At 43.5% G+C, this 15,286-nt stretch overlaps 1 protein-coding gene across 1 annotated transcript in view; it reads right to left on the bottom strand.

Moving 5' to 3' along the window:
- The window catches only part of HMGXB3 (HMG box domain containing 3), a 16,816-nt gene extending 2,166 nt beyond the window's left edge, over nucleotides 1–14,650 (bottom strand). Inside the window, exons 1-16 of the mRNA XM_010023958.1 lie at nucleotides 14,502–14,650; nucleotides 13,927–14,101; nucleotides 12,940–13,503; nucleotides 12,207–12,305; nucleotides 10,576–10,707; nucleotides 8,361–8,773; nucleotides 7,848–8,023; nucleotides 7,461–7,558; nucleotides 6,805–6,903; nucleotides 6,106–6,255; nucleotides 4,605–4,906; nucleotides 3,044–3,171; nucleotides 2,368–2,499; nucleotides 1,922–2,106; nucleotides 1,170–1,389; nucleotides 25–158 (exon numbers count right to left, since the gene is read on the bottom strand). Of these exons, the coding sequence (XP_010022260.1) occupies nucleotides 25–158; nucleotides 1,170–1,389; nucleotides 1,922–2,106; nucleotides 2,368–2,499; nucleotides 3,044–3,171; nucleotides 4,605–4,906; nucleotides 6,106–6,255; nucleotides 6,805–6,903; nucleotides 7,461–7,558; nucleotides 7,848–8,023; nucleotides 8,361–8,773; nucleotides 10,576–10,707; nucleotides 12,207–12,305; nucleotides 12,940–13,503; nucleotides 13,927–14,101; nucleotides 14,502–14,650 (3,156 nt within the window). The remainder of the gene's footprint in view (nucleotides 1–24; nucleotides 159–1,169; nucleotides 1,390–1,921; nucleotides 2,107–2,367; nucleotides 2,500–3,043; nucleotides 3,172–4,604; nucleotides 4,907–6,105; nucleotides 6,256–6,804; nucleotides 6,904–7,460; nucleotides 7,559–7,847; nucleotides 8,024–8,360; nucleotides 8,774–10,575; nucleotides 10,708–12,206; nucleotides 12,306–12,939; nucleotides 13,504–13,926; nucleotides 14,102–14,501) is intronic.
- Nucleotides 14,651–15,286: the final 636 nt, after the last annotated feature.

Below are 15,286 nucleotides of genomic sequence, written 5' to 3' on the forward strand. Positions count from 1 at the left end.
GTGTGTGGGCAAACAAGCCATTACCTTTGTATCTGAAGCCTCCCAGGGGATGCTGCACTGTGTCAGAAAGCTTTGCAGCTCTTCCTCACTGTAAGAGTTTATCAGCTCAAGCCTGAAGATTTCTTCCTGAAGGAGCCTCACCAAGGCACTCCCATTACCTGCAAAGGCAGGAATCAAATCTCAGCATTCATTCTCAGGAAGGGAAGTCACCCAAATAATTTATTCCAAAGTCTTCAGAAGCAAAGACTGCACAACCAACTGCCAGCAAGCAGGAATAGCTCAAAGCCTGTCACAGCCCACACTTCTCTCGAACCCTTTGCTAATGAGGTCACCAGACTGAGCCCAGCAGAGCTGCAGACTCCAGCACTTGTCTATCCTGCCATTTGTAATCTTTAAATTACTACTGGACTGACAAAAGGATAAACAAGTGACTGAAGAGTGCAGAGAAATGTGACTGCAGCCTTCAGACTGAGCAGCTCCATGCGTACCCTTCACATCTCCCTGGTTCTTTCTCTGGAGCTCCACTTCCATGAAAACCCATGTAGCTCTTCTGCAGCTCTAAAACAGCTGCAGCCCTGTCTGCAAAGCCAACTCATACACTTGTTAAGCTTGCAAACCCAGTCTTCCTTCTACCTAATGCCTAAACTGTTCATGCAACTGGGTGCTAACTAAATTCAGCTCTTATACATCTGAGCTTATTCGTCCCATGGTTTCCTGTTACATGCAGTCAATGCCCTGTATATACTGAATATTGACAACACGGATCAGGACTAGCACATCCACCTCCTAGACTTTTTTTGAAGTTCTGTAAAACTTACTCTTTACTGAAATTGTGCTGTTGAGATACAAGCACTGCCTGCAGCTTTCAAAGTCCAAGTACCAGTCTAACAGGAAATAAACACTGACTGGCATTCAAGTTGTGCATGCATCCCTCTGCAATCAGACTGTATTTGGGGTGCAGTCTCAGACTGCATTGAAGCTTCACTGGGCAGGACAAAGCTCAAGCTCCCAAGTATCCTGAGAACAGCTGAACTCACCCCAGTATTCTTGCCTTCTCTCAGTGGACAGAACCTTTAAAGGCATGCAATCATCAATTCTCAACTGTCAACATCACCAAAAGTCACCACCACATAAAGCACTCCCTTAATAGGCACAACCTCAGCAGTTACCTGGCACTGGCTGTGCATCCAGGTTCTTGTCCTTCTCAGTATTGATCACCACCGCTCCTCTCATCAGTGGAGGGAAGAAAGGAGCAACAATAGAAGCATCAAACTTTGTGATGGGGATGCTAGAAGGAAAAGCCACCTGCTCAATCACCTCTGTCTCCATCGTGGACCAGAAGTCTTCTACATTCACTTCACTTGATGGCAAGAATTCTGGCCAAGTAAACTAGAAAGAGCAAGAAACAGACTGGTCAAACACAAATAACCTTAGCTTATCCTACAGTTTTGCGTCAGCCCCACTCAAGGCATAAGGACTCCCCAGGAAGGTGCTCAGGCCAACTACAACATGATGACGTCAGGCTCCTAGAGTTCCCCACCATCACTTTTCCTTGGGTGAGAGTCATTTCCCCATTAGAGAAAACAACAACTGCTGTCCAAGAAAAAAATGGAATGGTTTCATGTCAAAAGAAGAAGGCCAAGTTCAGCAACTTTCATCCAAGGTCCCCATTGTCAGAGGCTACTGGACAAAAGCTGTGGTCCAGAGACAGAGGATCATGTTTTCCCCAAACCATACATCAATGTCTCTAAGAGGAAGTGCAGGCATCACCACTCCAGCCACATCCTGTTGCCAGGCATCAGCAAAAAACTGCTCACAAATGTCTCATGTAATTATTGTGCATTACAAAGACTAAGGTCAGCAAAAATCATTACAATCTGCTTTGAACACAAACAGGATCTGAAGGTTGTGAGAAGCCCACCTCTATGTTTTTCAGTGCCAGAACATTTTCCACATTCTTCTGGGCTATTTCCACCTTGGGGGTTATGCCACAGATTCCACAAATCATATCATTGTAATCCCGGACTGTTAGACATTCAAAGGCCCAGTAGCCATTGCACAGCAGTTCCTGGAGCTGAACCTGCTCATCAGGGCTCAGGCTTTTTTCTGAAAAGAGAACATGCCACTATTAGAGTCTTCACTTCCTAAAGGCAGTGGAGAGGTGCTAGAACTCTCCTATGCAGAATTAAAAACAAAACTGTTCTCCAGAGAGTTGTTACAAAGAACTGGTCACTGAGATATTGCTGTGCTTAGGAAGTGATTTAACAGAAACGTAACACACCAGAATTTGCCTTTTTGTAACCTAACAGTCATCAGCAGGTCAGTTTGGTTTGTTACAGTAAAAAAAACACAAGAAGGAAAACCCACCAGTTTGCTCCTGAACAGAGTCAATGATATTGCCAACAGCCACTCTGGGATCCTCTCCAAGTTTAATGTGGTTTCGGATTGCAAACAGAAGATCCAAGCTCACTAACAACTTGTTACCCACATTGAAAAGGCCTGCAGTTAAAACACAAGACACTTACTGTCTGTAGGGTTCCAGATCTTCCTCGCAAAGAAATATACTCCTTACTGATAGGCAACATACAAGTAGGGTTCAGAGGAGAACGGAATCACATGGATAGTGCTTCTGGGACTGTTCTCTCTGCAGATTAGCTCATTTCACAGACTTGCTTTTAAATTTAAAAAGCTACAAGGAACAGCAGCCAATCCATCCCCTCAGCTCCAGGCTGCATTGCAGGAGGCCCACACTGACTGCCACTCGAGCCTCACTAGTCAACACTGAGAAACAGCTCTCTGCAAAGATGTCTTTCACTCATCTCAGGGTTGCCTTGCAGAACACAACATTTACCACTCACACAGAGGAGACCTACGCCGGGGAAGCAAGGCACAGTCTTCCTCATCAAAGCATTCATATATGCTTTCCCTCAGAAATATAGATTTACTTGCAGAAGAATAGTGCAAGTCAAAAATCATTCAAGTTTAATACACTGGAAAAGGGAAAATGCTTTCCTGTCAGTTGGTATGCTGACATTTTTCCTACCTGTGTAAATATCAGTGAAGCTATGGAGAGCGAGACACTGCAGGTTCAAGCACACTTTGACCTGAGCTGTAACCACCTGTAATCTATTAGCTGTCAGCAGCCAGCACTCCTGAGGACCAGCAAGGGAACTGTAATAGACAAAAGGCAACTCAGAGTCAAGCCAACAGGCTTTTCAGTCCAGTCCTGCAGTAACTTCAAATGTTCTAGAGGAGATGAGTTCATTAGTGTGTCAGTCTAAGCCAGTTCACATCATTGCACACCAGAAAAAGAAATAATTACATTTTAAAACGATTCCCCTGGCAAAGGCAGGTCACTGCTCACATTCTTTTAACAGCACTACAGCATCTCTCCAGCTCCATACATCAGGCACATAGTATTGAAGAGCTGGAGAAAATCTACAGCCCCAGCTACCCTAGAAGAAGTGAACCCTGTTGCTGTGGTACAACAAACGGTGGCTAGTAACACATTCTCCCTGCCAGCCTGTCCCTACACAGAGATTCAGAAAGGCTGCTCCTCTGCAGTACAGCTGCTGAGGAGGAACTTCAGACAGAAAAATGCCAGTTGTGACCTAATGCCAGAAATACAGCTGAGAAACCAGGAATCAAAGTGAAAGCTAGCTCCCTCCCACTGGCAGGGGTTTAATTAGAGCCTACACAGACACATGTGGGAGTCCCACAGGCAGAGCACAGCAAAGCAGCCCAGCATGGAAGCAAGGATTTACAAAGCACAGGTTAGTAAGTCACAAGGTGAGGGACAGGGGGCAGGACAGCACTGTTCTGCAAAAATTACTGAGTATAAGAAGTACCTCTACTAGAAAAAAATCTCAGTTAGTACTAACCTGACCAAAGGGAAAACACTCAACTGGTATGAAGAAAATATTTTTCATTGAAGAAAGAAATACAACAGTCAACTACCCAACATTTTGCTGTGGGAAACATTTCAGCTCATGCTTTTGACAACAAAAGGATGTTTGGCAAACTCAGTAAGGAGATATCCTATAGGCTTTCAGAGAAACCTAGTTAAGGTAATCTAGCCTACATACTGGTAGTTTCTGAAAGTATTTCAGGTTTCAATTTGGATATCTGTTCAAAAAAGGATTCGCTCAAGCCCACGCTAAGCCATGAAAAGAACAAAAACAACATAAGCAAAAAGATCCACACAGAAAATATTCAGATCAGGAAGAGAGAGAAGAGGGAAATCGCATAATGTACATCCCACAAGTTTGCCTCTGTCAGCCTCAAAACATCAGAGTGGAAAACAAAAAAGGGATGACTAATGAAAAGACTCTCTTTCAAGAGAAAAATAAATACATCTAGACTTAGCAGTCACTCTTTGATCAAGCTCTCCTGTTGTACAGAAATGGCAACTATGACAAATTACACTGCACAGGAGAAACAGTTTATCCCTAACCAGCTAAACCCTTTCCACACACATCTAGCTTAGTGTCATTTACACCAGCCTCAGTACCAGGGGCTAAAGCAAACACCGTTTCAAGCACGCTTGTAACACAGAGTTATCAGCACAAGGTTGAAAGAGTCACAAGTCTAAAACAGAATCTTACTTCTGTCCCCCTTTGAACAATGGGCTGTTACAGAGGAGGCACTGCGCAGATGGAGACTCATAGTAGTTTGACCAGGAGGTCTGCTCTATGGTGACTGTCTCCTCACTCACGTTGGACAGGATGAGCCGTGAGCTGTTGAGTTCCTGGATGAGCGTGAAGACCTCGGCCAGCTCCGATTCGTTCTCTGGGATCTGCATTACCTTGCGCAGCAACTGCAGCGTGGACTGACGCTGGATCTCTTTCTGGGACGGGGTTAGGGGTTCACTGGTGTTCAGCACATCAGACTGACCTGGACTCACCTCCTAGAAAGCAAGTGAAACATATGCAACTAGGTAAGCATGGGGATGAAATACTAAGAAGCCCAAAGAAGTCAGAAAAGGCAGGAGAAACCCAGTAATCTTTGTACCCAGCAGACTTGACTTCTGCTCCATCACTGGCTCCAGTCTGTAGTTTCAAGCTTAAATTACTTCACCAAAAATACTTTATTACAGAGTTCAGCCTTTCAGCAACTCCTATAATACTGCCAGACCATCAGATTTGCCATTAACTGGACCATTTGGATTGAGGATCTAGAGGGTGAGGACAACTGTGAGACAGGAATGTTAAACAAATCCAGAACCAGAAAATAAGAAAACAAACTAAATGAGGAAGAAACGAGGCACATGCCTCTCAAAATGCAAGCTGAGCTAAGGGCACTGCTGTTCCTGACACTGCTGCTTACATGCGAGTTTCACACAGGCCATTTCAGTTTGTTTTCTTCAAAAACATTACACAGTTATGTTCTTCAAAATAAAGACAAGTGGAAGAGTCATATTACCACAGAGACTAAAATGTAGCCTGTCTATGTGCTGAGTGGGCATTTCAGCACAGAACTCCTTTTTTTCCTCTTTTTTTTTTTCAGCAATTCTGTATGAGAAAAGTCAACCTCTGAAACTTCAAATGCAAAAAAACCCCAAACAAACCAACCCCAGAATTATGTAGAAATTAATGTAGAATTTATGTAGAACAGCAGACCGCTGAAAACCACCTTTCTACAACAGGAAAGAAACACTACACCCAGAAATAAATTCAGGCTGGAAGTTGCACTACAAACCCTTAAAAATAGGAAGCTCTAATAGAAGATGTACTAATTTAACTGACATTAGCCACAAACTGGTCACAAACAGAGCATACTTGGGAGTTTCTTGATGAAGTCTGAAGTTCAGCCAAGCTGACACAACAAATGTGACTTCAAGGGCGATTTCCCCAGCATGTACAAACACACTAAAAGCATTTTTAAGCTACAGAGACATCCAGTGGTAGAACTGAGTGTTCTCAGGCTCATTCTCAGCCTGAAACACCACTATTTCAGAAGTTGGATAGTAGCATCACAAGTGTTTTCAGTAAGACATTATTGTTTGAAAAGCTTACCATAATGAAAAAATGATATGTTCCCATGAGCACTAAGACCCTGCCCACCCCATGACAGCCATTTGATAATACAAATGATTCTGAAGCTTACCAGGGATTTTGCTGTTTTCTCAGCTCTGTCTTTGGCAAGATTGTATCCACAGCTTGGACAGATGCGTGGCTTGTGCCTATTCGTATACACATAACTACAAGAGGGGTTCTTGCATTTCCCTCTGCCGCGTGATGTTGCCAATCCCAAATCCTGAAGGACGCAAAAAAGGTATTTACTGAGCTTGACTTTTAGACACCTTACATTTCTAACAGTTGGACTTGATCTCAAAGCTCCTTTCCAACCTAAATATTTTTGTGATTCTATGCCAACAAGATTCTAGAAAAGTCTGCTTGAATATCATGCTTTCCCCCCACTTTACAACACCTCATTTAAAGGTCGAACAGGCCCTGTCACTTTGCACAGAATACTTTTAACTGGCATTCAAACATTTTGGGGCCAGTTCCAGAGACCACAAACACTCACACATTAAATTCATTCAGAAACCACTGATCCTCCCTGCTGAGCTCAAGGAGGGGTGAGGATTACATTAGGACATGAAGGAAAATCTAGTACTTAACAAGATTTAACAGCATGCAGTCACCCTGCATTAGGTCAACAGATGACACACAAAGTACAGATTGTCTCACATTAAATACGAGATACATTTCTACAAGTCAGTAAAGGAAAGTCACAGAACAGTCTCATCCCAGAGATAACACTCCCTGCAGCACAAGTCAGACCATCTGAAAAAATGCTCACCAAAGTTACAGTGCAGCTGTACTTGTAGGAAGGGAATATGTCTGGTTTGACCTCCACTACTTTAACCTGAGATGGCCTGCTGGTCAAAGCACTGTGGACCTAGAGATTGAAAGCAGAAAAAACAAACACTCATGAAATACCTAGTACTGAACACATATATCCTGTAAGCAATACTTGTTAGCATTTTTCCCCTTGCAAGAAATCAATTAATGTTCATTAAATATCACAGCACTACAACACACTGTTTTATATACCAAGATGCTCCAATTCACGCTGAAGCATTCCAGCACCTTGGCATACTCTGTCATACTTCACAAGTGAAAGACTTGATACTGAGTATTGCATGTCAGATTATCAAAGCACTAGCACATCCTCAAAACATCTTCTGAAAGTAACTGGGAGTTTCTCAATGCAGCCAACAGAAGCAGTGTTCAACAGTATTCTCAGTTCAGTTCCTACATTCAGCTATCTAGCATTTACGCTGCTTCTAAGCTGTATCATAAAAGCTGTCAGTCACAGATCTTATCATAAGGCTGCTATATTTTTATATTTTATTTCTCATCACTCAGGCCATATCATCTGGGAAAAGAACAACAACAAAACACACAGAAACAAACAGGAAAATTATATGCATTTGAAGAATAAACCACAGGTACCTTTCGCTCCTCAGCACTTGGTGGCTGCAGAATTGACTGACCCAATTGTTTCAGTGTACTGGGCTTCAAGCCTGATGTTCTCACAGGGGAATGCTTGTCTTGAAAGAGAAAGGGGATGCAGTAGGTTAGATATGAGAAAACAAGAACTGTTTCATTCTGGCATCTCTGCTAAATGCCATGACAGTCACACGAGATTTTTTCCTCTGAACTTGGAATGACCCAAGCAGGTGTTTCATTGCCCATTTACTGCACACTCAGAGAGACTGTTTTTCTCTAGCATAGGTCACTATCTCCCTTCAGACATATTTTATTATGTGAGAGAGAACACTTCAATGTGGTAAAGACACACAACCACCCCCAGAGCATTCCAGAGAATACTGCTCTTACCGGCATTCCCAAAGGCCTGTCTGTTGCTTGGCTGCTCCGTGCTGGCTTCTCTCCCCACACTGGCTGGTGCAGGCAGAATGGCTCGCATGGGTCTTGCTGCAGCCAGCAAGGAGGGCTTAGGTCTTGGTTTACTCTTTACTTCTTGTCCTTTGTGTGTAGGAGCTGGAGCATCAATTCTGAAAGACGAGTGCTACAACTGGTAAAAAATTCCATCGACTCCCCCTCAGCCTCAATTTTCTTCTTTTTCCTGAGCACAATAGTCACAGCTATTGTGAAAGGAGAAGCAGCACCAAGGACACATCTGCCCTGTGACCACAGCTTAATTGTCACTTAAAAAAAATTATCCCTGACAAACAAAATCACAAAGGGATAATCCAGAACTAGCACAAAACAGACAGCAAACAGAACAGGTCTTACAGGAAGCACTGCCAACGGCTTTCAGTTTCTTAGCTTAGTCCCATCAGCACACAAAAGACATCATACACTCCCATAACATATGGAAAACTGACTCACCCCACTGGCTTTTTTGCAGAGGCATTTGGACTCGGCACCTCAGAAGATGGTGGCATCCCCATCCCTACACTATCTTTCTCTGCCTGCTCCGTGGAAGACTCTCCTTGCCGTTGACTCTCTTGACTCAGCACCACTCCAGCAGCACCCTGTGTGTCTTCAGCAAGCACATTGTTTGCAAGAACATGAGCCTCAGAGACGATCACTTCCTCCCACTCCATCTCCTGCATTTGCCCTCCAACAGGCACAGCGTTCAGCAGCTGGCTGACAGCTTCAGAGCTTTCCAGGGCAGTCTTGGAGGTACTCTCACTCACAGCTGCTGGCTCTGTGAATACTGGCTGTTGAACTCTTTTAGCTGCTGGAGTTTTGAGAGAGGTGCCCGAATTTGGCTCAGATTTGCTTTTTGGTTGCTTTTCCTGGAAACAAAGAGATAGTTATATTTCAGAGCTCTCGGCTTTAGCAGGTAAGTTCCCTTCACATATGCCAGGTTTGCCATGGCCTATTTAATGCTGGATCAAACCAGCAGAATCCTAAGTGTTTAAGCAGCAAGTTGTATGAGAGCAGAAAACATCATCTCCTACGACAGCAAAGTCCCTGTTAACATTTTATCTAGCCTCCTGGCCCTCTATGTATTATTTTTAGACACTGTTTACAGTGAAGAATCAGTCTTTCTTAAACTCCCTCAAATACCACCATTAGCATCAACATCACAATCTCACCCACCACCCTCTGCAACAAGGGCCCACCTCCTACGCTCCCCTTTCATAGCTTCAGCTCTCTTGATGCTGTCTGTCCTTTCACACTACTGAGAAACCAAAAGGAGTTAGATAGAGAACTCCTGTCTTTCAGATATGTGCATTCAGAAAAGCATACATTTGAGGAAATCAGGAAACAGAATTACTTAGGAAGGTTTTCTGGCTTTAAGAAAAATGTTACCTTGAAGACTAAGGCTACAGAAACCACCTGTATTGGGGTCAACAAAGGTTTGATGGAACGCTGAATTGCTATGCAAAAAGACATGAGAAATGGAACCAAGAGCTTCTGGCATGATATACACATTAATTCTAAGCTCTCTACAGAGTTCATACTCAGAAAGACAATCCAGGTTTTTAAAAACAGACACAGAATCAATCTTAGGATGGTTTCTTTGGAGGGGACCTTTAAAGATCATCTAGTTCCAACACCTTCCACCAGACCAGGTTACTCAAAGCTCCATCCAACCTGGCCTTGACATTTTATAACCTTTCTTTTCCAAGGAACAGGATGGTATGTACATATGCAGTTTCAGTTCTACTGATGTTATTACCAGTTAAAAAAATCTGCTGGTGCATGTATTTCCCAGGCATGAAAAGTTGAACTGCTTATGTAAATGTGTTCCCAGAAGAGCAGAAGGAAACTGAAAGTAAGAAAACTCTTCTACAAGCTTTCAGCTCTAATCAATGCAGGATTTAACAGGAGCAGACATGCCATATTCAGCCAGAAACACATTTTTGCAGTTAGTCATCTACTGCAGCAGGTTGACAGAACAAAAGCTAAGACACCACCATCACTATTTGTACCCTACCACGCAGGAAGTCCAGTCATCAGATCATACACTACAGAGTTTGTAAGCTGCCTACAAAAGTTCTTGCCCCTACATGTTTAATGGATCTGGAAACAAAACAAAGAAGCTTCAGAACAAATCCACATAAAGCCACTGAAAGTCAATGCAAAATGTCACATTGACTATCCTTTAACTTGTGCTTGAGTAACCTTGTTTCAGACAGAGATTTAATGAACACACATCTATTTAGAGCTGACCAACTACCGTGACATTGTCAAAGTTTCAGGAGCAAGTGTTTTTTGCTGTATACAATTGGAGAGATGCCAACAACTTAGGCAGAGTAGGTATCATGTGGAGGAGGACTTTTCCACTCAAACTTCCCAACTTCACCAACACCTGGTAATTTCCTTCCAGCCAAAGGTCAGAACACCATGAATGATCAGACATGTGCCCATGAGTCAACAATACCCAAAGGCATTTCAGCTTCTACTAGATCAACTTTAACAGCTACCTCCCAAAGGACCATACACCCACCATAGTTGAGAACTGTGGAAGACAAGGGCAGGGATTCTGGCATATCTGACTTTCTGTGCTAGATCTACATGTCTAGAAATATCAGACATTCACAAAAACAGCACTTTTCATCTAAAACCAGGGAAGGAAAGGCAAATTTACCTTTGGGATCCATTTCCCTCCCAGGAAGTTCCCACATATTGGGCATTTTGGTGGCTTATGCCTGGTGACATAAGTGAAGGAACAGCCAGGATTGGTGCAATTTCCATGTCCCCTGCGAGTATAAGTGGTTGTCTGAAACGAGAGTTGTCAAGAATTTCTCCACAGAGCTGAAAACCCACAAAGCTGAGCTCAATGCTCCCTTTTTCCTCACAAGCACTTTACAAAGTGTTATTCAGCAAATCACCAGCACTCCACTATTATTCCTTTCACTGATCAACCACCACACAGCTGGATCAGAGTGAGTCAGCACCATAACTACTCCGAGTGTAAATGCTCAGTCTACACAAGTCTTCACTATTACCAGAATTAAGTTCAAATTGCAGAGCAGAGATGAGCAATGCATGTAACCTACTATAAGGAGACACTAACCTTGCATTTACAGTGATGTAACAGTTCTCTTATGAGTAAATCTTAGTAAAAGAGTAAAAAAATGATTTGGACAGCAGGCCACAGCAAGGCAAGATGTGATTAATAAGTCTCATGTTGATGGGGCAACAAGACATGAAGACAAACACTCATGATGTAGAGGCAGTTTTCATAGGTGTGCATATTGTTGGATGCAGTGGCCAAGCACCTCCCTGGTGTTTTACTGTAACTTGCTGTGAACTACTGTAACACCAGCAGTACCACTAGGCACTATTTATAAAGACAACTAAGGCAGAGCCTGTTATCTTTGCCAGGACAACTGCATCAACACACTGAGTTGTGATGACATTGATTATGTGCACTCAACACTCCCAAGGCAGCTGCTGTGCCATAGGTCCCTAACTAGGTATGGGGTTTCTTGAGAAATGCAAGTGCTGCTGTCAAAGAAATGAGATAATTTAAGCTTAGGAACAAACTCCTCAGGTATTTCTAGTCTCCCCAAGACACCTGGAAGATATGATGCTATGCAGCACTATAAACATCTGCAGTGTTCTACCAGCTGGAAGTATAGAGGGCCTGGAAAACAGGATTTGAGGCCAGCTTATACAACCCCCCAAGGAGCTCAGTGCTGACTGCACAATGAATTCCTATAATGACTACAGAAACACAGGTGGCTGCAGTGGTTAGATAAGAGAAATAATGGTATTCTTCCTAATACAACAGGCCATGAAACCTTTTACATGGGTTCCCAAAGCCTTAAGTGACTGCTTCTCTCCTGTCACATAGCCACAGCAACAGCCATCCATGAGACAGAGGAGCTCATGCTTTCCTGTCAAAAGAGTAGATTCTTGCCCTTAGAGGGACAGACACTGGCATTTTATGATGATAAATATGCATCCAAGTGGCTACACAGACCCTGGAAAGGGCAACGTTGGCCAGACGTGTTCTGATAGCATTATCTACTGTTTCCAAGAACTTCTTGAGGAAGAAGGCAGCAGAAAGTGGCCCCTGTAAGACACTCTAGAAGTTCGGAGACCCCCATTAGCACACACAACACATAAAACCAGGGACAAGATATACACCAGCTGACACAGTGGCTCCAAATTGGATCGTGATCAAACCCTTCCTACTCTAACATCTTTAAGACAAACCTATAGTAACATGTCCACATCTTAAAATACCATAAAAGACTCTGAATCTCTTACCAATTTAATTGACGCTGGGTTTTCCATAACAGAATGGGCTGGCAAAGGCAACATAATGAACTGTGTAGCAGGTGTGGAGGAGCTGCTCTCTTCAGTATCCTAAAATGAAGTCAAAGGGAAAATAAATGCAGAAAACAAGACACATGGAGATCTGTGTCCCACCCTCTCATGAACACTACCATTGAACATATGTCTTAAGGACTGATGAGAACAGAAAGCAGGAAACAAGAATGATCATTTCAAAAGCAATGGCCTTAGCAGGTCCACTCTGGAAATTAATAAACTTTTCACAGATTGAAATCGAAATCAGCAGATCAAATTCTTCAAAGAGTAAGTTTTTCTATAACCTATCCCTAAAACCTCAACTTAAAATTACTCCCTTCTACCTCTCCGCAACCAAAAAAACACAGCTATGAGGAGCACAGAGGTAATATTTTTTCCTCCCTAAAATCTTGTAGTTCAACTGAAGAACCCACCCCAAGTATTTTTCTAAGAAACAATTAAAAAAAACTCGAGAAGTCCTCTTCAGACAGAAATTATATCAGCACATGGCAGAGCCAATCTCCAAGCAGAGACTCTATAATCACTGAGTTACAAAAGTTGCTGTTTCTTTCACCCCTGAGCTTAAGCCTCTTGCAGCTACCAGAATTTGTAAGTAAAACGCATTAAGCAGCACTTGGAGGATTTCAGATGAGAGTCTGGCAGGACTCTGAGTATTACTACTGAAACTTACCCTCCCAGTCACCACAGTCACCACAGACACACCATCTGACACCTGAGGACGGGCCACAGAGACGCTCCCGTTGGACACGTCTGTGGAGCTGCTAACTAGAGTCTCCTCAATAACTACCCGAGCTGTCTGATACGGTTGCCCTTCTATTTCCAAAGAAGCCTCATCCAAGAGGATGTCTCCAGCCACTTTCTCTGTCATGGGCCCAACATAATGAGAGAGAACCTCTGATGCAACTGCTTCTTCCACAGCATCTGGCTGGCTGAAGGAAGCAGTGTCTTCTGCCAGCCCTTCGATGGCGATGCACTGCTCGGAAATGCCCGCATGGCTCGAGTCAACGGAAAGGATGCTCTGCATAGCATCACGGGAGACACCAGTGATGTTCGTGGAAGCCCTTAAGCCTTCAGATGCTGCCTGACCCTGTGTGACACACAGTTCCAAAGACTGCCTGCTCCTCTCTTCATGAAGAGTGGTTTTGGGAATAATGATATAATCTGAGCGAGGAAGAATCTTACGGAAACCTGGAATGTCTGGAACTACTGCAGCTCGAGTGGACACCTTGGAATTCTGTTGGCAAAAACAGAGTATGGAATAAATACGAGAAAGGGAAGAGTCAGGTCTCAATCCTACTATTTTAGAGCCTAAAGTTCAAATGGTTTCCTGATGTAGTTTGCTGAGAATTCCCCCCATGACTGAGCCTGCAGAATCCCTCTCAGCCCTGGTTTTATCATCCACATTACCACCAATCCCCCTGATGACACAATACAAAAATAACTATCCCCATTAGACATATCTGTCATGAATCTCAAAATATTATCCCTTGACTGAACAGAAAGTAAAAGCAAGACACAGAAGCCTGACACGTTGCTTCTTTACAGGCTGTCCTAAACAGAAATACAAACTGGAATCTGCAATTAAGCGATCTTCCAATGCATAGCACTTGGTGAGCCTCTTTTTATGTGGCAAAGAGCTGCCAGGAAGAAGACTTACCGGGTCCAATCCCTCTTTCTCTAACTTGGCTTTCTCCAAGTAATAGCTTTTTTCAGCCACACTGAGCAACCTCCAGCTCTCACTGATCTTTTTGTTGATTTCAGATTGAGGGAGGTGGGGGAGCTCTTGCTGTACTTTCAAGTAAATATCATAATAGTAGAGGAGGTAAGCAGATCTGAAATGCAATTAGACACCACAATGTTAAGGTCATTCTACATAAATTCCTCTGGAAAAAGAAATCTACAAGTTTTATATTTGTCTCAAGGTCAAATGACAAGTATGTTACATTCAGTTATACTTGTAAATGTGGTTTTTAACCAAACGAAAACTAAGGTTCTGGGGAGAATCTCTGAAGGAGGGAGAAAGAGCCTAAGGCAAATTATTCTGTGGTACACAAACTTTAGATTGAGCACCTCTAAAGACAAGAATGTCAGAATGGGCCCAAAATGTCAAACTAATGTTTTCCACGTGATGTTTTATGCTATGAAGTGTTCCAAGCATACTGCAAGTTCACTCTCATCAGAAACTACTCCCACACCCTACATAGGAGCCCAGTGAAGACACAAGTAACTCACCTAGGTTTTTTGGCTTTTTCTCCATGATCACCAGTACTTTTGTATTTCTTTTTCTTCTTAGTTGGCACTGGTGATGGTGCGTAAGTGTAAGTGCCCTCTATTTCCTCCATTACCACAGTTACTTCAGTGCCATCATATGGAGCCTCCATTGCTAAAATCACATATTTTATGTTATGCACTTGTCAAGTTACTCCACATTTCTCCCAACAAAGACCACTCTTGATCACCTTTGTAAACTGACAGCACCAATAGCACATGAGTTTGGCTGTTATTAACCAAAGTAACTACACATTAGCTATTATCAATTTTTAGAAGAAAACACTTTTATTACTATGACCTCAACACCATCGGTTCAGTGCAGGCACACTGCATCTGTACTCCGAAGCTGCAATTCCCCAGGAACCTCACAGCTAAGTTTGGCAATCCAGAAGGAGCCTTACATCCAGGAAGCAGGTGTCCACCTACAAGGTATCACAGCCATGCTCCCAAAAGCAAGGCCAGAAGCTGAATAAGCACACAAGCCTCACAACCCACCAGATCTCCAGGGCTCCTCCCTTAACACGATGACGGCCCCAGCCTCCGGAGCATGGGGAGGCAGAGAGGACACGAGAAGCCTCAGGAGATAAAGGGCAGCACTACCCGGGCTCAGGCGCAGCCCACGCCTGACCCGACCTCGGCCCCATGCAGTCACTAATCCAGGGCAAACCCATTAAACCGAGGTCCCGTCTCCCCCACAACGACCGCGGAGCACTGGGGAGCCTTTCTCCCAGGTGCCCCTCAAGGAA

Source organism: Nestor notabilis, unplaced genomic scaffold (genome assembly GCF_000696875.1).
Source record: "Nestor notabilis isolate BGI_N333 unplaced genomic scaffold, ASM69687v1 scaffold8731, whole genome shotgun sequence".
In the NCBI taxonomy this organism is placed as follows: domain Eukaryota; kingdom Metazoa; phylum Chordata; class Aves; order Psittaciformes; family Psittacidae; genus Nestor; species Nestor notabilis.